This window comes from Monopterus albus, unplaced genomic scaffold, assembly GCF_001952655.1.
Source record: "Monopterus albus unplaced genomic scaffold, M_albus_1.0 scaffold3.1, whole genome shotgun sequence".
NCBI lineage: Eukaryota > Metazoa > Chordata > Actinopteri > Synbranchiformes > Synbranchidae > Monopterus > Monopterus albus.
Window position 1 is genome coordinate 8,086,943 of NW_018127883.1, and position 26,060 is coordinate 8,113,002.

The window sequence follows — 26,060 nt, forward strand, 5'->3', positions numbered from 1 at the left end:
GAGAAGCGTTTTGACATCATTAAGGAAGCGGTAATCTCTAACTACAACTCCCATCATCAGAATGAATTTATAATCATGATCAATCAAAAAAAAGACTTTTAGCAAATTGTTTAACAGTTGACTTTAACTTCTGGATAGTGAGCACCTTTTTTACTTTGCCTTGTAACACACAACTGTAAACTAACAATAACAGTAGTTTTGATGTACTTTTCTAAATATTGATGTTAAACTGATTTTGTCTTCTCTCTCTCCCTGCAGTACATGAGGTCTTTGAACAACTTCCGAGCCGAGCAGCCTCACCAGCACGCCATGTACTACCTCCGTCTACTAATGACCGAGGTTGCTTGGACCAAAGATGAGCTCAGAGAAGCTCTGGATGGTGAGATTGTGCTGTTAATTTCTTTCTCTTTTCACTTCTGTCAAAATGCTAATTAGCCCTGTTTCCACTGTTTACTGACGTGTATATTAAATGCATACTGAAGCCCTTTTTTTAAGCTGAAGCCTGGGCTATGCACAGTAGCGAATTGTATGAGGTTGAATAATTTAATAGCTGTAGCCACAAGTGTAGGGTGGTTTGTTAGTTGAAATGCATCAAGTCGTTTCACTGCTTGATAGTCTTGCGTTCCTGAGCTGAACTTTAAAGTGTTTGGCATACAGTCAATACAGAGCAACATTTTCACACATTGGGGAACATCCCAAGTCTCTTATATGCATCCCCATTTCCCTCATTAGCTTCTTTCCCTTGTGTCTTAGTCCCATGCATATAAAATGTGTGAAAAAGATGCAAGGAGAGAATAATCAAGAATATTTTTTGTTTTTTGAGACATGAGGCCTCCATTCCTCTGATCCTTCATCAGAAGCATCTAATCACAAACTTATTTCTAATAAAGTGGCATGTGTGTCCACAAAACATTTCTGTGAAAGCGTGGTCTTGTATATCCTTGCTCATGTCTCCTTCAGCCTTCTCACTCAGAGCAGATAAAAGGGTCCTGGGATGTCCTCGGTCCTCTCTCGAATGAAATCACTTATAGGTTGAGTGAGGAAAGATCATATAAGAAACTACCCATAGTCTTCTCCTTTTCCTCCTTAAATTTGGATGCTGAGGCTGTTCTCCAGCACATGCTTCCCTAGCTGTCTGCAGCACCAGTCTGGAATCTGAAGGGCAGATTGTCATATTTTTACCAGGAAGTTTACACATCTCTCCTTAGATTCACCTGAGTCAATTAATCTGCAGTGTCAGGGCATCTAGCCCAGTCACCAGGACCTCCAATTATCATGGCTTGTTGACTTATCACTGTCCTAACCTGCTGTTTTCCCCTGTCTGCGGTCCCCTGTCTGGTGTGTGTATGTTGGTGTTCCTGTGGATCATTTAGATATTCTGTGTGTGTATCGCTGTAGTAGGTCATTATTGCATCTGGGTCAAACATTTCTTGAATTCAGAATGACCAGAAAACACAGAGACAGACTTGACTTTTGTGACCGCATGAGTGAATGTTAGTGTGTTTTACCGAGCACAACTGTCTTAACGCGTGACCACCGTAGTCTTGCTCGTGACACTTGCACACACAGCAGTTATTCTGTTTCATGTATTTATTTATTTTACTGATTTAGTCTTGAGAGCAGCCTGAAATGTGTCTTTGTTTGATTGGTGTTGTGTGTGATCTCTTTTCCAGATGTAACTCTCCCACGCCTCAAGGCCTTCATACCTCAGCTGTTGTCACGGTTGCATATTGAAACACTTCTCCATGGCAACATCACCAAGGAGGTTTGTATGGATCCACAGTTTTTGTTTGTTTTTACTACCAGCTGTGGGAAATTTGTTACCTCTCTGTCTCTATGGATTTCTAAATTTGCAATTATACAGATTTCCCTTCATATCAAGGGTCTTATGGTGTTTTCCTGACTCAGAATGAGCCAGGGATGGTATGGTCCTCATCATGTGCACACGCGCATGTACACCTGCACCATGCATTTCACTGGCTCAAGCAAACACTTTTTACAAGAAGTGTATTTTCTTATAATTATGAATTATCACATTAAAGCATTTTATTTTTATATAAAAAAATGTAAAATGCCCTGTTCATCATTAAATTAAATACAATATAAAAGCAATGTATTAATTTACACATTTAATAAACAACTAAGTTGATTAAGATCACTACCTGTGCCCTTCTCACAAACTCACTTTGTATAGTAACCACTGATTGTATGAATCCTCTCTGTAATGCTGAAAACATTACACTGAGGAGATGCACTGTTAAATTACAAAACTTTTTTTATGAAACTGAACATGCTTGGGTGCAAAAGAAACAACAATCTGTTTGAACAGCAATTTGTATTTTACATAAAGACATCTGCCAGAGTTTTGTCAAGAGTTGGAGGTGGTATAAAATTTGATGAAGGCACCTGCCTTGTAATTTTCTATGTATGAAAAATCCTAGTGAATATAAATGTGCTTTTATTCTTATGAAACATTCCAGTTACCTTCAGCTTTTTTTTGTTGAAAACCTCCTATAAAGATCTTGCCATCAAATTGCAGTTTATATGAAGTCCCAGCTATCACAGCACCTGCCTTACATCTTATAATGATGACAGAATTACAGTCTGGAGGAAGAATAATGAGTTTTTCCAGCAGGAGTAATGATCCGTTTCACCATCATCAAGCTACAGTGTCGATCTGCCTCTGTAATGGCAGGGGCAAAACTGACCATGTTTGTCAGAGAAGCCTTGTAATATGAGGTTGTGTGATGGATATTTTGAACAAGATATTTGTGCTTGTGCATTTTAACAAAGCAGGCCAATAAGAGGGCAGGAAAAAGATCATCTAACAAACTAATTAGGAAAAGCTATTGGGGATGTGGCCTTAATTGCTTTTTTTTGTTTGGTGGCAAAAAAAAAACCCTATTGCCATGGGGTATGTGTACCTCTCATTTCACTTGAATATTCCACAACTCAACTAAATAGATCTTCTCATTTTTAAACATAATGGTTTTAGTCTTATCTCAATGGTTGTGTGGTATATGTGCTTCTGTGACGTCTGACTGTTTACAGAACTCTTATTTTCTGCCAAACTAAAAGAAAATATGAAACCCACCATGATTATTCTGACTAAGCAGTACAGTACATTGCTTCTGGGACATACAGTGCTCTAGATATTTTCATAGAGATTTTTTTTCTGCAGATTTAACAGGCAAAAAAAACTCTGGTGGAACAGTATCCACTAACTATGGAATATTTGGCTAACCGCTTCTGTAGTTATTTGGTGTAGGTAGAGAACCATGGAATTCCCATGTGTACCATCAATACTTAGCTATACAAACAGAGGGTGGAAAAGGTTAATGCAGTCTCTTGGGTAGTGTCAGGATCAATTCTCAGGTATGAACATAGGAAATTTCTAACTGATATAGAAGCCAGATAGAAAGTATGCTGCACAGAAAGTTACTTTCTTGGAATGAGCTAAATATTGTTTGCTTTTGTGGACTAACCCCTCCCCCTGCAATCTTTCCAGTCTGCTCTTGGCATGATGCAAATGGTGGAGGACACGCTCATTGAGCATGCACACACGAAGCCCCTGCTCCCAAGCCAGCTGATTCGCTACAGAGAGGTGCAGGTTCCAGATGGTAGGTCCTGTGCTTCCCCACACTACATACACACACTAGTCTTAATCACTGTCCACCTGTTTCCATGGCGACCATGCTGAAAGTTCCTTGGCCCATACCCCTGTCCTCATCATCAGTGATGCTGTCTTGAATTTGTAAAGACTTGACTAAATTCAGCATCCCTCATTTCCCTCAGCGAAACATGATAGTCACTGAGTGGAAATGGGCATTCACACCCTCCACTCAGCAGCTCAGAGATGAACACACACAGAGCACCTGCACTGCCTTTCTGATTATGTTAAAAAGGTTGAGTGATGTGAAGAGGAAGGCCATAGCTGTGTGGAGCCACCTGGAGACATCTGGTGTCTCACTGAGGGATTTTCCAGGCTGCCAGTGAGATGCTGAGCAGGACTACAGCACAAGGACATGAAGTGAGCTTAATCATAGTGGCCTCAAACTGAAACTGAGTGTAAAAGGTGCTTGGTTTTCCCCATGTTAGAACGGATGGTTCCTCCACAGGAGTGTTGAAAGTACAGATATCAGACTGGAGGAGACCAGTCTGGAGGCACTGGAGAGTGTCACTGCTGTCCTCTGTCTGAAGTTTGGTATATAACTGTATAATACCCATCAGTGCCTCATGGACTATGCTCAGGCTTAACTGCTCCTCTGCTTTTTTTCTGGGAGGCCTCACTTGTGCAATTTGCTCCTTAGAGCACTGATTATGCACACAGAATGGATGATGTACACATGTCCAGCTAATCAATCACCCTCCGGCTGGGAGACAACTGCTCTACCCACTGAACCATGGTTGCCCCGCAGGGGCGACAGGGCTGATGAAATTCTTTTCTGTGCTATCTGAGTTCACTGATGATTTTCAGATGATGAAATTTGACCTTAAACTACTTCAGCTAATTTCAGCACAATCATTTGAACTTTCACAGGCTATAAAATCTAAATTAAATATACACATGCATTCCAGAAAGAAATAAAAATGCTTATTTAAAGTTCTGTCATCCTACAGAAATTACTGAATACTGCGTTTTTTTTTTCTTCTTCAGTGCAAATTTAAAATACCTACTGTATACTAGAGAGTTCCTGATATGATATTAACTATCGGTGCCGATCCAGGCGTATTTGACAGGATTGTTATGGGCCAGATTAAAGCGCACAGTTGCATTTTGAGATGCATGTGCCATGCATCCAGTAAGCTGCTATATTAATCAATCCAGCTGTCTACACTGTCTGTGTGTCTGCTGGCATATCATTGGCATTTTATGCCCTTAGCTGCCATTTGAAGTCTGTTTTAGGTTCAAGTCAGTTTTTTGGAGCTATGTGCATAAAACATTCCACAGAATCCACCAAGACAATGAAAGTTCACACTAGTTCTAACCAGAGCTCCACCGATCTAGAGAAATACATCAAGCAAAAGCTGCTAAAACACACGATCTGTCAGCTGTTACATCAGTATTGAACAATGAAGTGTGTGGTTTTTATTTCCCTACTGTATACACACAGAATACATTTTCTTATCTTTAGTTTTTAATCTGCATAAAAATGTTCGTTTGGTTTTTCATGCCTAGCTCAGGAGCCTTTCCTTTTGCTGCTTCAACAATGCATTTCACAGTGAATGTGTTTACTTTGAGTGATTACAGTTACTGATGACACATTTTCCTCTGTTCCCTTCAGGTGGCTGGTATGTTTATCAGCAAAGGAATGATGTGCACAACAACTGTGGCATTGAGATCTACTACCAGACAGACATGCAAACCACCCATGACAACATGCTGCTGGAGCTGTTCTGTCAGATCATCTCTGAACCATGCTTCAACACACTGAGAACCAAAGAACAGCTGGGTGAGCCCGCAGGGTGTCGAAAATTACATGGAGAGGGTTTTCACTCATTAAAATTGCTTTCAAGTTCTTTGAAAATGGTGTTGCTTTAATCTACCAATAAGATACTGTTCTATAAGGACTAGAAGTTGTGTAAGTAAAGTGTATAAAGTGCTGTAAGCCATGGTACACTTTACCTTTGGTAATAAATGGGTTGTGCCTGTAAGCCAAATTTTCTTGGAAGCAATGCTGTAATGTGCCAGACCTAATAATATCTAGATAAATACAGAGAGAAAGGTAAGAATGAAGTGAGAAGACAAACGCCTGACAAAGTCCTCCCTGTAAAATGTTTTTGAAACTCTTAACAGGCTTGTCTGTGCAGATTCTCAGTCATCCAGGTAGTAAACTGAAAAAACCTCAGGGCTTCATCAGCCTCTAGGATGAGAGGTTAAACGTCTTCGATCTAGAAATCTAAGTCCAGTTGATTTTTTTCTAAGTTTTTTTCCAGTCTTAACAGGCTTGCGTAGATGATTATAAGGTGATGAAGTTAACCATTTGGACAGTGTTTCTGCACAAACTTCAGGTGCTATGTCCTTTCTCCACACCCCAGGCTACATTGTGTTCAGCGGGCCCCGGCGGGCTAATGGAGTTCAAGGTCTGCGCTTTATCATCCAGTCGGAGAAGGCGCCCCACTACCTGGAGAGCCGTGTGGAGGCTTTTCTCTGCACCATGGAGAAGGCTCTGGAGGAGATGAATGAAGAAGCTTTCCAGAAACACATCCAGGCCCTAGCCATCCGCCGCCTGGACAAGCCTAAGAAGCTGTCTGCTGAGTGCGCCAAGTACTGGGGAGAGATCATCTCTCAGCAGTATAATTTTGACAGAGGTGAAGCCCTCTCTGATCTACCAGTTGTTAGGAAGAGCCTGTGTTACAGAGAAAGTCAAATATAAGTTATCACTAATTTGATCAGGATGCTGCTTAAAGCCGCACAAACTGCACTCGATTAAAGCCTGGAATAATCTGCAGCCGTACCACACTTCTCTCCTTCAGCACACTCCTGAGTGCCATGATGCGTTGTAATGGGCCAGTTTCACTGGTAATCTGCCTAAAGCCCAGAGTGATGGTAACATTGAAAAGTTGCCAAGGAAGTGGTGGTGATTACTGATAACCAATGAGGGTGTGTTAGTGAGGGTTGCTAACACACTCTCTACAAAGGGCATAGAAAAACATGCACCACACATCATTAGACAACTTCCACACAGTCTGTGAGACTGAGCTGCTTGATGGTCAGGTTTCCCTTAGCTGGTTCATTAGTCTCATATTTTGTGCAGAAAGAGGTTCGTCATCAGGCTATTCATGGCAGTAGAGACCCTTGATTTGAAAAGTCTTCCTAGTGGTGCATTGTTTTGCAGTTCCAAATCCAGTCCAGTGAATTCCTTGCAATGCTGTTAACAAGGTACATTGTTACAAAAACAAAATCAGGAGACAAATAAATAAGAACAAGGCAACAGATAATACAATGATGAAAACACTTGTTTTCAGCCTGCATGTTACTGTAGATGCCGTAGTTCCTCTGTACAAGAATAAGTCTAGTTAGGAATTTCACCGTTTCATGAAATAATTCAAAACCAGTTTTAAAACATTGTCTGCAGGGTTGTTACTGTATTATTGTCTTGTTGATCTCTTCAGCCAAATTACCAACCAGTAAATATATAAAACAAAATGATAATGTTCATGCTTCCCCCTAGTGGCATCTGGCCTTTTAGTTTGCTTCCCTGACTACATTGCACAGAGGCTCACCCTCCTCAGCAGTAATCTCAGGTTTACACCAGCCTTATTGCGTTGGCTAAAATGAACTCCGTGTGCAGCCCCGGGTGTTTGACCTGCTCTGCTACAGCAGTTATGAGCCTGAATCGGATCATGTTACCACTTGTGTCTTCTGTGTTGCAGATAACATTGAAGTGTCATATCTGAAGACCTTGACAAAAGAAAACATAATGCAGTTCTACAGAGTAAGTAGTACCATGTTAGGTAATTTGATGGCTCTTCCCTTGAATGCTCCACATACAGCGGGACACACATCGCTGTCCTCTACTTCCACACTCACCTCTTGGTTCAGGCCATTACTGGTTTACTGCAGATAATTTTAAAATGCAATTTATTCTGTTTATTTGTATTACATCATATTTGTATTAATATATATTTTACCAAATTTTTTGCAAGGGTTTATTATTTGGTTATCTGGCAAAAAAATACCCATATTTAGGTTTTAATGTAGAAGACAGGGGTAAAGGAGAGTCTGATGATACCATTATGTTCTGTAGATAACCAGAGTTGTATTAACCGTGACTGGCTTCACTGTGCCCTCCCAGCTTTCATCTCCATTCATAGTGTGGGGGTGACACTGACACTGGGTGCTCACAGCATATCAGCTTCCATAATGACAGCCAGCCTACTTTAAGCAGGATAAAGGGTCAAACACACATGGCCGCTGAAAAGAATTGGCACTATCTCAGCCCTGCAGAAACATTTACACACCCCATGCAGGATAGTGCGCTCCTGACGTCCTATCAGCAGCAATTGCAGAAGCTTTTTTTCTTTCCCGATTTTTGGTCGCCAGCGTTGATGCGATCTGACTGCAGATGAGCCAAATCTTCAGTTGAATGTAATTCTCCATCTAGAAACAATAGATGGAAAAATACACAGCTGCACCAAGTTTCTTCTCCTGTGGTAGCATGGTAGCAATGCTCTTCTCCAAAGTCTTGAATACAGTGATGGTCTCCCCCCCTCCACCCAACAAACATATATAAATGTCTATTTATGCGAGCTTTTACATAATGAACTGTATCATAGTACTGATGCAATTTCTCATGAAAAATACCTGCCCAGTGACATCTATGTCATGCCCCACCTACCTGTCTGTCTGTGCAGGAGCGGCTAACAGTTGACGCCCCGAAGAGACACAAGGTGTCTGTGCACGTCCTGTCCAGAGAGATGGACTCCTGTGAGTATCCACAGACACATGCCGCTTGCATGGCCATCACTGCAGTGGCTTCACTCATTGTCATGTTGACACACATTGTCACTGTGTGTGTTGTACCAGGTCCAATAGTGGGGGAGTTTCCTGCTCAGAATGATGTCAATCTGGCCCCTGCTCCGTCCCTCCCACAGGTAATGTTCTCTGTTTAGGCTTCTTGCATAATGCTCCTGCTTTCCTAATGTTTACTTTGTTCTGATATTTTTAAAACTTGAATGAGGCAATTTAAGTCCAGAAGGCAAAGTTCAAATCTCCAAAAGGAGACTTGTATAAGCCTGGTGATATTCTGTAGTTGTTGTCCAATCTCAATAATTCCATTCTACTAACAGCTATGATCTCAGCTGTTATTATCCAAAGCTTGATGTATCTTAGTCCTTTTGAGAGCTCCATTGTAGAGGTCTTCATGGTTCCATTTGCATCCACTCGGGTATTGGATATAATGACATACAGACCCAAGACCCGACTTGATTAGGCTGATCAAAATTTGAACCTGACCTGGCTCAGATTCTGAGTCAGGTTTCGATTTCTCGGAACTGAGTGGACCTGTGAAGACCTCTACTCTGTTGCTATCCACAAACTGTTAGAACTACATCAGTGAACAACCACGTTGCACTGAGGGACATGCTCCTTCATTACTACAGTGAGTTCATGGTACACTCTAGTTTAGTCTGACCCAATTCTGCATGCATGATGTGGCTGCAGCTGTAAAGACTCACTAGACCACCAAATGTGCATTAATCCCCAATCCAAATGCACGTCTGCTCCTGGCTGAATGAGTGAGGGTTGCATAAAAATTAGATGGTCTTATGGTAAATCGTCTTATACTTGTATAGATATAAAGCAGAATACCTACTGGTTCTTTTGCCTCCCCCCAGCCCACATTGGTTCAGGACATGACCGAGTTCAAGAGGAGTCTGCCTCTGTTCCCCCTGGTCAAGCCTCACATCAACTTCATGGCCGCCAAACTGTAAGCAAGACCGGCAGGTCAACACAGCAGCATGGTGGCGCCGGGGAAGGTGACCGCTGAGGGACCATGCTCAGTTTCCCACCTACACCACCCCCTCCCTTCTCCTCTTGTCAGACTTTCATTTGATTGAGCCTGCATGAGCATATGTGTTTTGTGTGGGTGCATGTGAACGTGTGTGTGGACACTATCTGTCAGGCTGGAGCCACTATCAGACACTGTGGAAACAAATGCGTGTATTTGAATCACCAAGTTAGCCGTGGTTGTCGACGTAGCTGTGATGATAGAGGTCACAGCAGGCTCACCTCATGTTAAAGTCTCCAAAAGGAGATGACATGCTCACGCATTACAATACTGTGTAGACTGTTGTAGAGGAACTAGACCTAAAAAAAAAAAAAAAAAAAAAAAGGGGCTCCAGTATACTACAGAAGCTTCAGAGTAGGAGGCTTTTTATTTGTTATTCAGATATGCTGCTTTGGAAATTGATAGCGGGTTTGTGATGAACTGGAGGCTGTAGAGATTAAAGATAGTATTTCTGTGAAGGTTTTATCTGTCAGACTGGTGTTCGCCATGTAACTGAGGCACCATAACGCTCCTGCAAACACTGTCAGGAAATGTGCTCATTCAGATGGAGTATTTTATTCTCATGTATGCATTTGACAAATAACTGCCTTATAATTAGTTTTAATCCTCACAGGTTTTGAAATGCTTTTGTTTGTAGACTAGTAAAATGTTGGGACCCTTGGAGAAGCTGTTTTAAATTGCTATAATCGTGGAGATCCACTCACGAATCATGTTTTTATATTTTACTTCATTTTACAGTAGTATGTAATTGAGATCTCAGGGGTACCTCCATGCTGTTTTTTCTTTTTTACATTAGATATTAGTGATCGATTTGAAATAAACAGCTTTTGTCTCATCTACATTAGTTCCTTGTTCACTTAATGTGATTAAATTATTGGTCTTCAAGTTTTGTTTTAAAATAGTCCCCCCCATTTCATTCTGCACTCTGTCTGAATGTGAGACTTTCTGCAGCTTGTGCCTTTCCAAGGGGAATCGGTTTATTTGTATGCAGCTGCACTGGGCTGCTCCCTGTTTGATCCAGGGTAAAATGCTCCAGGATCTCACCCTGTCACCCACCCAGACTGCATGACTGAGCTTAGGCTCTTCCAGTAAAGCTAGCCTTTTTCTCTGAGACAGTTCAGGTTGATGGCAGAAGGGGGTTGGAGAAAAGCTCCATTCTGGACTTTCTTCTGAATATATGCACTTCTCTAAGCAATAAACTTAATGATGTGGACAGGGAAAAGTATGGGGCAGAATAAGAAGGGGGGGCCTATCTAAAGCTTGCCCAGTGTTTTCCAGCATTTTACTATGTCAGATCAAAACCATTTCAAAATTTTTTTTGTTACTTACAGTTAAGGCCCTTCATTACCAAGTGCTACTGTGTAAAAACATTTGACCCAAAGACAACCAGCAGTCGTCTTGGACTCCCACAGGCAGTAGCTCAATGCCTGGGGGTGTGACGAAGCCAGTTTCACGGAAAAAATTAGCAACATTACATATCAGACTTGGGTGGGCCTCACACTGTTTATCCTGTTAAGAACCTAATGACAGGTTTACATTTAGAAAATCAGATTTTTATTTTGAGATTCTGGATGTCTGGCAACAAGACTGATTTGGCTGGTTGAATTCATGGGCCACTGATGAGTGCTGAAGTTTTGAGTTTGTTTTGTTTCTAATTAAACAGTTTAATGGAACGGTGTGTGCATTTCTGCTGCAGCCTCTCCCTTCCCAGCACTTAACACATGCACTTCTACATTTGGAAAAATACATTCACAGAACGGATACAACAGAACCCAAAAGTCTGAAGCAATAACTGTACAACACAGTTCACATCTCGTTTGGCAGAGCCTTTAAATGTACAGGGGGAAGCTGTGGTTCATAGATATAAAGCAAGTCCAGTTTATAGGTGCAGGTTAAATATTTCAAGTAGTACTTTTGTCTGTCCACATGAAGTCATACTATAGTTTCTCATACTTCCCAGAGAGGCAGGAAACAGCAACCCACACCATGGTTCTGTCCCACAAACTGCAATTCTGCCACATGGAAAAGTTAAATTGGTAATCACATGCTCCAATGGTTTAAAACAAATGCATTTACTTTCCTGTGGTGCTATGTGAAAGAGTCAGTTCACTGAAACTACCTCTCACACAGACACTGTACCATTCCTTGTCCAGGCTTTGAGATTTTAACTGCTATACCAATGCATTCTCCTGCATAGTTAATAGCATTTAAGTATTAGAAATGATCAATAGGGTTATTTTAATTAAAATGTAATTTTTCAGTGCAATTAAAAAATAATACAAATCACATCTCTGGGTGGAAGCAGAAATCATAAACTGCATAGCTACATTTCACTAGTCTTAAGTGAGAAAGTATGGTGTGCCATTTCAGTGAACTGTCCCTTTAATATCCACAAATGCCAATGTACCAGTGACTTAATTGCTGCTGTCCCCAGTTACATTCAGGCAACAAGAGTCTGATCATATGTTGGGACATATAAAAAAAGGTTCCTTCACATGCTAAGTACCTGAAGCTTTCAGTATCACATTCAGTCACTGAAAAATTCTGAAAGGACAAACATCCATGTTATCGTCACATTTTGTAAAGACGGTTTCATGGAGCTCAACCAAACCTTGGAGGGCTGTGATGGGTGAATACTAAGACCACATGGAGCTACAATGACAATCACTGTGAACACTGCTAAGGCATAAGAAAGAAAAGGAATGAAACGTCACTCAAATAATGCAGGTTCTAAAACACACACCTCTAATATCTGATCTGTGGTCAGTGGGTTAGGTTAATAGTTCAGTCACTATATAAGAAATATTCCCTTAATGCCTCCTGTATCACGACAGACAACTGTTAAAACATTATTTAATTAGTACATCCCACATTATTGAACATTATTCGTCATTCAATAGAAACCCTTTTCAAATCTGCAAAAAAAAAATCAAATAAAATAAAACTTTCTAAATACACATGCCCTATACTGTTCTTTAAAATACAAGTTCACAATAAGTGTTGTGATTGTTGAAACATCCACCCTGCATGAGTTCTTGGAATAGTTGTGTGTGTGTGAGAGAGAGAGAGAGAGAGAATGTAACTGCAAAACAGTCTTGCCCATCTTCAAAGTGTCTGAAGTTTAAAAACAATGTAGCGGTGGTGGTCGAGATACCTCGCACCGAGTGCCGGGGGTGAGGGGTGTTCAAGGGGTGGGGGAATAGGCAAATGATGCTGATCCAAAGTCTGTCTGACCAGCACTTCCTGACAGGTTCATCTCCCCCTCCTTCGTGCTGCTGAGGTGGGTGGCTCATCCGGCCGTCGTCCCTCTCCTCAGGCCTCCTCCTGCTCAGGGAAGTTGAGGATCTTACGGTGGGCTTGCCTCAGGTATTGCTGCTGTTTGAAGTACACCTTAAAGGCTCCTTTAATGGCCACAAAGGCGATGCCTCCCTGTCAGGGGAAAAAGAGCTGTTGAGGTAGTGTTTGAAGACAGATGCACCGCAACATAAAGCTTCTCCACACTCATGGCTTCAGAAAGAGCTGCTTTAATTTCCATGTGACTGTCACATGTATGACAGCCCTCGTATGTCCCACAGACATCTTCCTGGTTGCCTCTTGACCAGCTATGAGTAAAGAGTATTCTAAAGCATTTTACTTGGGTTTGTAGGGTGGAAATGTGAATGAAGGTGTGGAAAATTCCTTCAGGCCTGGCTTCCTGGTGTGCAGTCCTCAACCCTGAACAGATATTTAGCTCACCTATAGCAAGATGAATACAGGGGAAGGCAGGCTGCAATTCTCCTGATTTAATTTTAATGAGGTTATATATGCTCCTGTCAAGTTGTGTATCTAGCCACAGGGGATTCATGTCAATGATTTCTGCACTGGTCCCAAGCCCAGATAAATAGAGAAGGTTGTGTCAGGAAGGGCATCCGGCGTAAAACCATGCCAAATTAATCATGTGAATTGGATGCTCCTGTCAAAATTTCTTTGGACTCGATCTTTAAGATCTTTTTAGAAGCTAATTCCACAGTCTGGCTAAAGCCATCGAGGCCACTTGTCATCCTGCCGTGTTCTGTGACTGTATTACAATGAAAATAACGGACTTTGTTTTGGGCTGATGATAGTATGATGCTATTATTTATGGTTAATCTGAAATAATTCCACCACTGTGGGACAAGCTAGATGTAACTAACAACTTGTCAAAGATACACTCCGGCCTATCATCTTAACTGGGCTGATGAGTGTCGTACCCACCAGGATGGTCCTCTGCAGGTTGGAGTTGACGCTGCTGAACATGAGCTTCCCCACTATGGTGGCGATGGTAGGGAAGACCAGGGCGCCACACAGGATTCGTGTGGCTGAGACGTGGTCTGCTAGGGGGCTGGCCTCCGTGGGGATACGAGGAACTGGACAGCCAATCCCTGAAGAGAACACAGAGCCCAGCATGGATGAGCCATGGCAAATATGTGTAAATGTAGTTTTTGGGTGGTGGAGACATGAGTCAGTCAGCTGTAGCTGAGCCTCAGCTACATGTACACTTTCATGTGTCACAGAAACCCCACTGATTTGTTTAAAAATGGTGACGCTACTGTGCATGGGTGAGCGAGCAACACTTGCACGAGCTCCAGAGGCAGTAACAAAGCCGATATTTGGTGCAGAACAACTTTTACTTCACCACAGCTTGTGCCAATTCAACCAGTAGCTCACTGTGACATGACTTCTGGTTCTTATCACGGATCTGGGGGTTCAGTGGGTAGAGCAGTCGTCTCCCAACCAGAGGGTTGGAAGTTCGAATCTCGGTGCCTGCAGTCCAAGTGTCCTTGGGCAAGACACTGAACCCCCAAGTTGCCCCCGGTGGTTAGAGCCATCGGTGAGTTGGAGCCGCAGATGGCTGCCTTGGTTCTGTACCGAAAACAAATTGCTTGTGTGTAACATACTTGGCCAAATAAAGGTGATTATTATTATGATGATTATTATGCGATTATCTGCTCTGATCCTGATCAGATCCTCTCTCAGTGAGGGGACACCTGAATAATGTCTATAATCTAGACGGACATTAATCAACAAACAGCAGCAGAAAGTCAATGGGTTATTTAAACTGACTTGAGATTTGTTTTAAAAGAAAAACAAAAGTGCAAGTTTGACGAAGCTGATGAACTAGAGTTTGTGACCAATTCAAACAAAAGAATAACTGAAACCACTCTGACCATGTAAAGCTACTGAGCGGTACGACTACTCTGCCATATTTTCTCAGCTTTTAATCCTTGATTTTTAAAAAAAAAAAAAAAAAAAAGATGGGCTCCAATCTGATTGAAGCCACTCAGTTCATTATGCTTTCCCTTCAGTTTATTACTACTGCTGCAGTCTTAATGTGTACATTGGTGCAGATGCAGTCGTTTTGTGTTCACCTTACTGTACATAAGGCTGTAGTTGTGCTAATATTTTTGTATGAAGATAAATATACTGTTACAAAAATAAGAAACAAGTCAAAAAGATGCTGGGTCTTGCACACCAAGTGCGGGTCCTGACCTGGGAAGATGCTGTTGAGGATCTGCAGTTTATTCGAGTACTTCCTCCACAGACGCAGCACATAGTCCTCCCAGCGGATCATCTTGCCCAGGATTAGCATGACGGGGATGGTGGGCAGGCCAATGAGCAGGAACAGAGGGTCGGCCCGCTCCATCACATCCAGGCCCTCTTTGTGGCCCACCACCTGGACAGTGAACACAAAACACTATGCAGATCTGACCAGTGCTTTAACCACATGCATATCATTTGCAGTTTTGTAAACAGGGGGTACCTTCCATCAGAAATACTGTATGTGCATGGTGTGTGAAACTGCTTTTGCATACACTGATTTAATCTGCTGACACACCAGCCTCTCACTGGTCATACTGTACCTGCATGACAGTGACCGCTCCATAGGTGACAGCAGTCCAGTAGATGGAGCCCACCATGATGCCAGCAGCAGCAAAGGGTCCAGCCTTAGAGATGAGCCGGTCAGCCAGGTCCAGCACATAGACCACAGGACCTGAGGGTGGATAACCAGAGTCAGAGCTCAGTGAAGACCTGAACACACAGCTTTTATTTTCAAGTTCTTCTTATCGTTGTCCAAGAATATTCAACAATAGTTATGAGGTTTTTTTTTTTTTGTCTATCAACAGTCAAAAACCCAAAGATGTTCACTTTACTCTTAAAGATGGCAAACTATCAAACTAGCTGCCGATTCATTTCCTGTTCAACTAATTATAGTGTGTTATCTTGAATAATAATTCAATCTGGTTTGATACCACTTAGCATTTTACTGTATGTTTTACTGCAGAAACATTACAGCTGAATCCCAATTCACCTCACTGCATCCACGTCTCCCCTCACTTGCATCTTAGTCTCACCCATGTACGATGCCAGGAGAGAAGAACCAAGGAAATGTGTTTTAACTGACGAGGCATCCTTTCCTCGTGCTTTCATGTGAAACATCCAATCAAAGTGAATTCTGACAAATGGGCATGTCAATCCGTAACAGACTTCCACAAAGGATACCCTCATATATCCTCAGCTATACCTCCTCACTCCTCAGAGCAATACGAGCTTTAGGACATCCTTCATCATGGCGGTCTGGAACAACCTCCCGGTCGAGCGAGAGGCAAACAAAATAAAGGAGCTGGGATTCACATTTATCAGAAATGATTTATACTCTTATAACACCAAAGATCAAAAAATGTTTGACAGTTTTGTGCATGGAGTGAGTACTCTGGCGAAGACATCACATCCTCTTTCAGTCTGCTCAAGGGATGATAGTGAAAAGTACTGTGGGAAACGCACAGACAGGTCAATCAGCCAGTGAAGAGCGAGTGTTTCTGCCTGTGTTAAAATAAGTCAAGGAAGCTCATACTAAATAATAACAACGTGTTCTCGCATTTTTCAGTGAAACAAGAATGACAACAAAGTCACGGGACAGTGAAGTTTGGAGCAGGCCAGTTATGGTGCCCAACAGGTTCCACTGAGATTAAAAATAACTGGGCTGGTTCCTGACAACCATGTAATGAGGTTTAATCTGAAGTCCAAACATGCCTTTGGACCAGTCACATTGCTGCCTGACAGCAGCAGGGCTTTAAGGGGGAAAAAATAAATAAATAAAAATCTCCACTGCCTCCTCCTCTTTGGCATTCCACACCGACTCAAGGGAAATCATGCAATATTTACAGGAAGGCAACCTGATTTCCTCATTCAGACAGAGCCATCCACATCCTATTAATAACTAGCCTGGCAGTCAGTGGGAGGCGAGGCAGCTAGCAGAGGGACCGAGCACAGACCACAGCACTTAGTTCATTGCAACACATCAGCACCATCAACTCTAGGCTGGACCCGATGGGATTGTTTGATGGGAAGGCAATTGGTTTTCAATTTTAGTATCCATGACTTAAATTGATGACAGGACAAAATGAAAGTGGCTGTTGTTGGGTTTGTGACCTCACTGCAGCCGGTAGGCGCAGACAACACAGTCTGCTGTTAGCCGAAGATCTTTTATGAGGTAAAGAGGCATCACTCCAACATCACTGAATAATCAGTGAACCAAGCGCTTCTGTCATTCCAACAGCCCCAGAGAGACATTTTCACAGGTAATACTATCAAATAGATCTCACATTTGAGTGTACACACAAATGGTTATGATGATCTGTCATGTTAAAAAACAAAACTAATAAATTATGTAACAAAAAGTACTGCTAGATGAGCAAAGAGGTACTTTAGATGAAACAAAATGTCAGGCCATCAACCTGAACTAGACTAAGTCGGAGCTTAAGAACAGCTGGTGCAACCAGGCTCCACAAAAGAAGTCTTAGTTTTACACTATGTGTTAAGTTTGAGCTGCAAAACATTTTCCCTTCGTAAAACAGACGTGAAAAAAACCCCTCACATTTATCAAAGTGGTTCAGAGGTTATTTCAGCAGGCGTCCTGATAAACATTCTGAAAAGGGTGACATTTAAAATCACATTTTCAGAGTGATCTTGGCACAGCTTGTCAAGTTGAGAAATAAAGCTGTGAAGTGCTGAGTCACTTGTGAAAGTGAAACTTTGTTCAAGAACACTCTGGCCAAGTCATCAGCAGACTGTAAAATGTGTTATCCCATTCATTTACATTACAAAGCTGGTATCCAGCAGATAGAAGGGGAAAAAAAAAAAAAAAAGGCAAAAGGTAGCACGCGTTGAGCTGTTTGTACAGCCAGGCCACTTTGAGGCTGTCACTTCTGAGTACTTGCCACACGCATGTATTTTAGGCACTGTTAGCTGTATGCTCATTTCTATAGCCGAGTCCATTCAGTCTATAGAAGCTTTGACTTTAGAGCTCACTTCTGTTCAGCATTTTCAGCAGCTCGCGCTAAATGTCCACACAGTCCTGCTCCACCTATTGAGCAACTAACCCAAAGTCAGCAAGAAGCATTTGCCACTTTTAAGGGTACACTACACAGAAATACCCCCCCGTGTTTGACAACTGGACTGATGCTTGGGAGCATTAATATGGCCTATTCTGATGACACCACTCTTCCGGTTTCAACCTGCCTAAGCATTACACCATTGCAGCTGGAAGGACCTGGGCTGCCCTTAATGGTTGCTGGCAGGACAGAGAGCTGAGCAATTTATTTTAGCCACTAGCAGCAGATTCTAATAATAAAGATAATGAAAACGAGGGAGGGGGCGTAAAGGACAGAAGGTAAAAGTGTTAACTGCAATTCCTCAGTAGTGGGGAAGCATACTGGCATACTGCTTCCACACGTTTACTCTCTCGAGTCAGTGAAGCAGCAGCAAGGACCGGCCGTTATTTTACCAACCAAATTAGCATGATAGGCGGGCTTTGGCTATGCAGCAGGTGCTGGTGGGAATACAGCCACACAACCTATAGCTACACTGCTCTCTGTGGGCTGTAACGTTGCTAGCTTCTCTCTCCCCCCTTTACCATAAACAATCAAAAGAGTAGGTCAACAGAAAAGCTGATCTGTTGCCTCAAAATCAAACCCCATCTGGGGGGGGGGGGTCTCCGCCACCCAAAAACACCCATGCACAAAAAATGCCTTTCAAGTCTGCAGAAATGAGATGACCTCAGCAGCAACCCCAATAAACTAACCACTGCAGCAGCTGCAGTTTGTGAAGCTAAGACACAAATTTATATTCAAAATAAAATGTATCTGTGTTGTTTATCTAGAGAAAGTATAGTAAGTGGCTGTATAACAAATCCTAAGTGGCAGCATTATGCCTCTGTACCCATAATAAAGAAATCAGGGCTGGAATAAAAACTGGGAAAAGAACACTGCAGCAATGATGCAGCAAAACAGACAATACTGTACTCCTGCTCACTCTGAAGTGCATTAATGCCCAGCATATCCTGCAGCTAGAGACGGGAACTCTGCAGATGGTAGAAATAATGTCTCTGCTAAGATGAAGAGAGATTCACTCTCCTCTATTGTTGATAATACAACCAGTGTTCTTTAGGTAAAAGCATAGTTAAGCCCTTTAAGTGTCCATATGTGTAACTACTCAGTGCAGATGTGGGACAGTGTGTCTGTACATGCTTGGCTAAAACTACCATTTCTGGTTTAGGGGTCATTTGCCAGAGGATACATGTCAAAAACTGCAGTTATAACAAAGTAAAAAAAAAACAACAACAACAAACAAACAAACAAAAAAAAAAAACACACCAACACCACACACAAGTCTAAGTAATAAACCCAAATACTTTAAAAATGCAGACTGATCTCTGACAACTAGTGAATCCGCCTGTAGTGTTGGCATGGAGTGCTCTGCCGAGCCACATCCTATTCTCTACAGTCATGGTCAAAGGTTTTGGCAGAGGTGCGATTATCACATTTTACAAACTTTGCCGGTTCAGCGATTTTGGTAGTGCATCAGATTGTCTAAATGCTACTGTGCAGAGTAATCACGGGCTTTTTAATAAACTTTAAAGAGCTAAATTGGCACAACATCCCAATTTTTACTGTATTTTGGCCCCGACAAATAATCAGAACCTCTTTTTTGATATATCAGCAGTGCAGAGGAAAGTGTGAATTATCATTCATTTCAAGTCTCAGAACTGTTTGCAGTAAGTACTAAGCACAGTTTGATCGCTATAAAAGAGAGGTGGTCTTTGAATCATTTGTCTTAGATTAGCAATGGTTACTCCCAAAGAATCTCATGTAGCCATCATTGCTTTATATCATAATGGCCTGACATAAAAGCAGATTCCTGCTAAGAATATTCCACCTGAAAGAACTATTTATTGAATCAAAGACTTCAAAGATCTCAATCTGATTGAGAATTTATGGGCGATCATCAAAAAGCAGGTGGATGAGCAGATGCCCACAAGTTGTGATCAACTCCAAGCACTGATAAGGCAAGAATGGGACACCATCAGTCAAGATTTGGCCCAGAAGCTGATTTCCAGCATGCCAGAGCAAATTACAGGAGTCCTGACTAAAACAGGTCGACACTGTAAATACTGACCGTATACATAAATTTCCATCGTACCTCAGAAACATGTAAAAAGAAAAAAAATGTGAGCAAAGTTAGAAAACAATCTGTATCGCTGCCAAAACGTTTGCCCATGGCAGTACAGTCTATAAATGTCACCGTTGTCCCCGAGTTCTAATGACTCATCAGCGGGGTGCATTTGTCACCTCTCTGCTCTGTCAGTCTTTGATGAGCTGCTCCATCAGCACCCCCCTGCCCCCCGTGACCCAGTTTCGCTCGCAGTCCTCTCCAACAGGCATCCGGCATCACTGCGAGGCTCCCTCTCTGCCTCTGTCTGACACTTGCTAATGGCATTATAAAGACACTTCCCTGTGGTGGAAGAGCCTCTTTGGTTACTGTGAATATAACCAATCACTGCTCCATGTACTGTTCAAAAACATCCAGCTGCTGTGGGTGGAATTAACCTTTGTCGTCAGAATATAGTGGCTAGGAATCATTTGATTTCAGTGGCTCTGGTTATTTAAAAAAAAAAAAAAAAACCTGAACAAATCATAGATGTTGCAAGCAGGCACAGCAGAGATGGCAAGTATGTGCCATGACTTTCTGTAGAAAAACTGGTGTATCTGTTTCAGCATGAAACTGCAAGAATTATTCAAAACGAAACTTTGACAGTAAATTTAGTGAACATTAAATAAGTACAATGAATTAATCAAAGCCAAATAAATAAAAAAAATGCACAACAGGCCCTTTTCACAGCAGACAGCTCGACTTGTCAAAACAGAAAAAGCACAGCTGTTACTAAATCGACACGCACAAAACCTGGACCCTGAAAGTGAAGCAGCTAAATTGGCATTCAAGCTGTCACAATTAAAATTTACACCTCTGCTTTTCCTTCTGTCACATATTAAAACATCTTTTGTGAAAAACACTGTCAGCTTTCATTTAACTCTTCAGAAGTGTTCAGATGAGTGTAATACTGACTATTTAGGACTATTAAGTATAAATTAATGTAACAGACCATTTCACTGAAGTGATCCAGTTGTCCTGGGAAATAGTACAACAAATCTTGGTCACTTCTAGTTGCCCATGAGGAGCAGACAACTTGATGTATTACCTTGCCCCTCCCAAAACTGATTCTATTACCAGTGGGCCTGTAAAGCCAGGATCTTAGACACTGCAGCCTCCTCCTCAAGCCAAAATTATGCCTTTCTGTGCTGCACCCAAGTGGATGTATATAGGAGAGGTTTTGAGGTGTTCACATTTCCTATTAGACCTCTGTGGGTCAGGCATATGTCCAGCAGGGGAAGCAAACCACAGTTTTCAAAAGATGTCAAGATAAATCAACCAATCAACTTGCTAACATACGGGTCCACACAATGTAGATACATTTTTGATACATTTTTCTGAGCTGGCGCAGGAAGTACATCCTCTGCTATGCCTTCTCGATGATGGTCGTCCACTTCAGGTCCTGGGAGATAGTGGAGCCCAGGAACTTGTAGGACTTCACTGCTGATACAGTTCTGCCAAGTATGGTGAAACACCCACAGTTTTGAGTGTGTTCAGCTCCAGGTTGTTGCAGCTACACCACAGGACCAGCTGCTCAACCTCCAGACCAATGAAGACGAAGCCAACATTGTGACACATACAACGAAATTATGTTTGGACCTCTGGGCCACTGCGTGCATATGCGCCGCCATCACGGGTGTGGTCAAGGACACTTCGATGTGGACTGTAGGCACCGAGATTTGAACCTCAAACCTTCCGGTTGTGAGACAACTGCTGTACCAACCACACCACTGTCACCTGCTACATCATCAGCAAACTTTAGGAGCTTGAGAGAGGGGTCTGGTGTAGAGTGAAAACAGCAGAGGGGAGAGCACACATCCCAGGGGGGCACCTGTGCTTATTGTCCGGGTGCTGGATGTGGTTTTCCCCAGCCTCACCTGCCGCTTCCTGTCTGTCAGAAAGCTAGGAATCCACTGACAGGTAAAGGCAGGCACAGTGAGCTGGGTCAGTTTGGAGTGGAGGATGTCCGAGATGATAGTGTTGAACGCCGAGCTGAAGTCCACAAAGAGGGCCCATGCATAGGTCCCTGGGGAGTCGAGGTGTTGCAGGATGTAATGCAGTGCCATTTTCACTGCATCGTCCACTGATCTGTTTGCCTGGTAGGCAAACTGCAGGGGGTCTACGGTGTCCTTCAGGTGGGCCAACACCAGTCTTTCAAAGGACTTCATAACTACAGATGTTAAGGCGACAGGTCTGTAGTCGTTTAGTCCACTGATGGAGGTTCTCTTGGGGACTGGATATTATACTGGACATTAGTTTTTCCATATGATGCGAATGTTGATACAGCACTAATTAAGATAACCTTAAATACAAAAATGGACAAACAGACAAATACCCAGCAATTAGCAAAGCGCCAACAATCAGCTCTCAGAGGACAGATAGACAAACTTATTTATTGCAGAGCAAGTAGCTAAAGAAGCTGAGCTGAGGCCTTCTGCTTTACAGCACCAAAGTGAGTGACAGCGCAGCCTTTGTCACTATAAATATACATGAACCTGTTTACCAACCAGGTCAGGCCTGCAGACCAACATTGTCTTAAGGCCAGCTCCCGTCTCAAATTGCAATTTCTCTCTTTGAGGTTGAAATGACAGCTCGTTGTGACCTATTAACCTTAAATATGTTTGTCGTCAGAATATAGTGGCGAGGAATCATTTGATTTCAGTGGCTCTGGTTATTTAAAAAAAAAAAAAAAAAACCTGAACAAATCATAGATGTTGCAAGCAGGCACAGCAGAGATGGCAAGTATGTGCCATGACTTTCTGTAGAAAAACTGGTGTATCTGTTTCAGCATGAAACTGCAAGAATTATTCAAAACGAAACTTTGACAGTAAATTTAGTGAACATTAAATAAGTACAATGAATTAATCAAAGCCAAATAAATAAAAAAAATGCACAACAGGCCCTTTTCACAGCAGACAGCTCGACTTGTCAAAACAGAAAAAGCACAGCTGTTACTAAATCGACACGCACAAAACCTGGACCCTGAAAGTGAAGCAGCTAAATTGGCATTCAAGCTGTCACAATTAAAATTTACACCTCTGCTTTTCCTTCTGTCACATATTAAAACATCTTTTGTGAAAAACACTGTCAGCTTTCATTTAACTCTTCAGAAGTGTTCAGATGAGTGTAATACTGACTATTTAGGACTATTAAGTATAAATTAATGTAACAGACCATTTCACTGAAGTGATCCAGTTGTCCTGGGAAATAGTACAACAAATCTTGGTCACTTCTAGTTGCCCATGAGGAGCAGACAACTTGATGTATTACCTTGCCCCTCCCAAAACTGATTCTATTACCAGTGGGCCTGTAAAGCCAGGATCTTAGACACTGCAGCCTCCTCCTCAAGCCAAAATTATGCCTTTCTGTGCTGCACCCAAGTGGATGTATATAGGAGAGGTTTTGAGGTGTTCACATTTCCTATTAGACCTCTGTGGGTCAGGCATATGTCCAGCAGGGGAAGCAAACCACAGTTTTCAAAAGATGTCAAGATAAATCAACCAATCAACTTGCTAACATACGGGTCCACACAATGTAGATACATTTTTGATACATTTTTCTGAGCTGGCGCAGGAAGTACATCCTCTGCTATGCCTTCTCGATGATGGTCGTCCACTTCAGGTCCTGGGAGATAGTGGAGCCCAGGAACTTGTAGGACTTCACTGCTGATACAGTTCTGCCAAGTATGGTGAAACACCCACAGTTTTGAGTGTGTTCAGCTCCAGGTTGTTGCAGCTACACCACAGGACCAGCTGCTCAACCTCCAGACCAATGAAGACGAAGCCAACATTGTGACACATACAACGAAATTATGTTTGGACCTCTGGGCCACTGCGTGCATATGCGCCGCCATCACGGGTGTGGTCAAGGACACTTCGATGTGGACTGTAGGCACCGAGATTTGAACCTCAAACCTTCCGGTTGTGAGACAACTGCTGTACCAACCACACCACTGTCACCTGCTACATCATCAGCAAACTTTAGGAGCTTGAGAGAGGGGTCTGGTGTAGAGTGAAAACAGCAGAGGGGAGAGCACACATCCCAGGGGGGCACCTGTGCTTATTGTCCGGGTGCTGGATGTGGTTTTCCCCAGCCTCACCTGCCGCTTCCTGTCTGTCAGAAAGATGGTAATCCACAGACAGGTGGGGGCAGGCACAGTGAGCTGGGTCAGTTTGGAGTAGAGGATGTCCGGGATGATGGTGTTGAACGCTGAGCTGAAGTCCACAAAGAGGCCTGTGCATAGGTCCCTGGGGAGTCGAGGTGTTGCAGGATGTAATGCAGTGCCATTTTCACTGCATCGTCCACTGATCTGTTTGCCTGGTAGGCAAACTGCAGGGGGTCTACGGTGTCCTTCAGGTGGGCCAACACCAGTCTTTCAAAGGACTTCATAACTACAGATGTTAAGGCGACAGGTCTGTAGTCGTTTAGTCCACTGATGGAGGTTCTCTTGGGGACTGGATATTATACTGGACATTAGTTTTTCCATATGATGCGAATGTTGATACAGCACTAATTAAGATAACCTTAAATACAAAAATGGACAAACAGACAAATACCCAGCAATTAGCAAAGCGCCAACAATCAGCTCTCAGAGGACAGATAGACAAACTTATTTATTGCAGAGCAAGTAGCTAAAGAAGCTGAGCTGAGGCCTTCTGCTTTACAGCACCAAAGTGAGTGACAGCGCAGCCTTTGTCACTATAAATATACATGAACCTGTTTACCAACCAGGTCAGGCCTGCAGACCAACATTGTCTTAAGGCCAGCTCCCGTCTCAAATTGCAATTTCTCTCTTTGAGGTTGAAATGACAGCTCGTTGTGACCTATTAACCTTAAATATGGCCAAATTTGGCTGTGAAACATGAACAGGGGAATTAAACAAATATTCTATTTTACATGGATTATTTTTCTGTCAAAAAATTATGTGCAACAAAGCCTGTGGACAACACCGCCGTGTTAGAGAGGTATGATGTGATCCAAGACCATCAATCTGAAAAGTGAGCAGTATCCAGCCAAATAAGCACAGCAGTGTATTTTCACTCTGATGAGTCATGGCTGGTGTTTGGGAACAATTGAAGCGCTCGTCACTCAGACGTGTTTGGATAATTGATGCAGCTGCTACTCTAAACTGCTGCTGGTAGATCAGCCAGGCCCTAGAACAAGTAAGCACCCTTCTGTTCCTCTTTAAGCTGAAAGGAACTATTTACCCAGATCATCCCTGGATCCGGAGTAAACAAACATGCGCACTCAGGCAACACAAAGTGAACAGCTCGCAGAGCTTCGGGTACAGTTACAGGCAGGAGCTATTAAGAGCACCCTCACAGAGAAGCTTCTGCAGTGTGTTTACATGGAAATTCACTCTATAATGCTAGTTCAATATTGACATGTGGAAAATGAGTTATGGCTTTGACAATACAGCAAGTTGAATTCTGATTTACGAGTTAGAAAGTTTGTTTTCAGAAAAAAAAAATTTTTTTTTTACTTACTTAACTGCGCATACATCACACACACACACACACACTAAACATTATAGGATTGGTATTTTTTACAACTGTGTGCAACCTGATTAAATTAAATGACCAAATCCTAATTATTATTATTGCAGCTAGCTATGCCCAGTGCCATTAAGATTGCGACACTGAGGGGTCAAAAATGGCAGCAGGTCATGTGACTCATAGCTACAGGTACTGTATTTTTAAACAGTGGAATTAACAGCCATTGTTTTCTGTAGGGAACAGCTGAATTTATCAGCAATTACCATTTTTAATTACTTGTACAGCCTTGCAAACTAATTCAGTGTTCTGTTGTACATAGACTAGCTCTGCTAATTAGCTAGGTGCCAATTATTAAAGTGGCCCAATATTTGAGAGAGTCAGTCAAAACGGTTGTAAAATGGGTTCTGACATGTCACTAACTTAAAATGTCAAGTATAATTACTGATATTGATTTCACCTTCTTACCGGGGAAGATAACAGTCAAGTCAATGCAACTCTGGTGCTGCTGCTAATGTTTGGAACCATTTTCTGTTTGAATGACCTGCCA

General features: G+C 42.4%; 2 protein-coding genes across 2 annotated transcripts in view; one reads left to right on the forward strand and one right to left on the reverse strand.

The window, feature by feature from the left end:
• Positions 1–9,836, forward strand: part of ide (insulin-degrading enzyme) — a 29,054-nt gene extending 19,218 nt beyond the window's left edge. The window contains 10 exon segments of the mRNA XM_020598337.1: positions 1–30; positions 259–379; positions 1,674–1,765; positions 3,509–3,620; positions 5,286–5,453; positions 6,040–6,312; positions 7,378–7,439; positions 8,359–8,431; positions 8,531–8,598; positions 9,340–9,836. The exon segment at positions 1–30 is cut by the window's left edge and continues 49 nt beyond it. Coding sequence (XP_020453993.1) covers positions 1–30; positions 259–379; positions 1,674–1,765; positions 3,509–3,620; positions 5,286–5,453; positions 6,040–6,312; positions 7,378–7,439; positions 8,359–8,431; positions 8,531–8,598; positions 9,340–9,435 — 1,095 coding nt within the window. The 3' untranslated portion in view covers positions 9,436–9,836.
• A 24-nt stretch (positions 9,837–9,860) lies between these two features.
• marchf5 (membrane-associated ring finger (C3HC4) 5) overlaps positions 9,861–26,060 on the reverse strand; it is a 24,879-nt gene continuing 8,679 nt past the window's right edge. Inside the window, exons 4-7 of the mRNA XM_020598426.1 lie at positions 15,392–15,522; positions 15,021–15,204; positions 13,746–13,912; positions 9,861–12,941 (exon numbers count right to left, since the gene is read on the reverse strand). Of these exons, the coding sequence (XP_020454082.1) occupies positions 12,825–12,941; positions 13,746–13,912; positions 15,021–15,204; positions 15,392–15,522 (599 nt within the window). The 3' untranslated portion in view covers positions 9,861–12,824. The remainder of the gene's footprint in view (positions 12,942–13,745; positions 13,913–15,020; positions 15,205–15,391; positions 15,523–26,060) is intronic.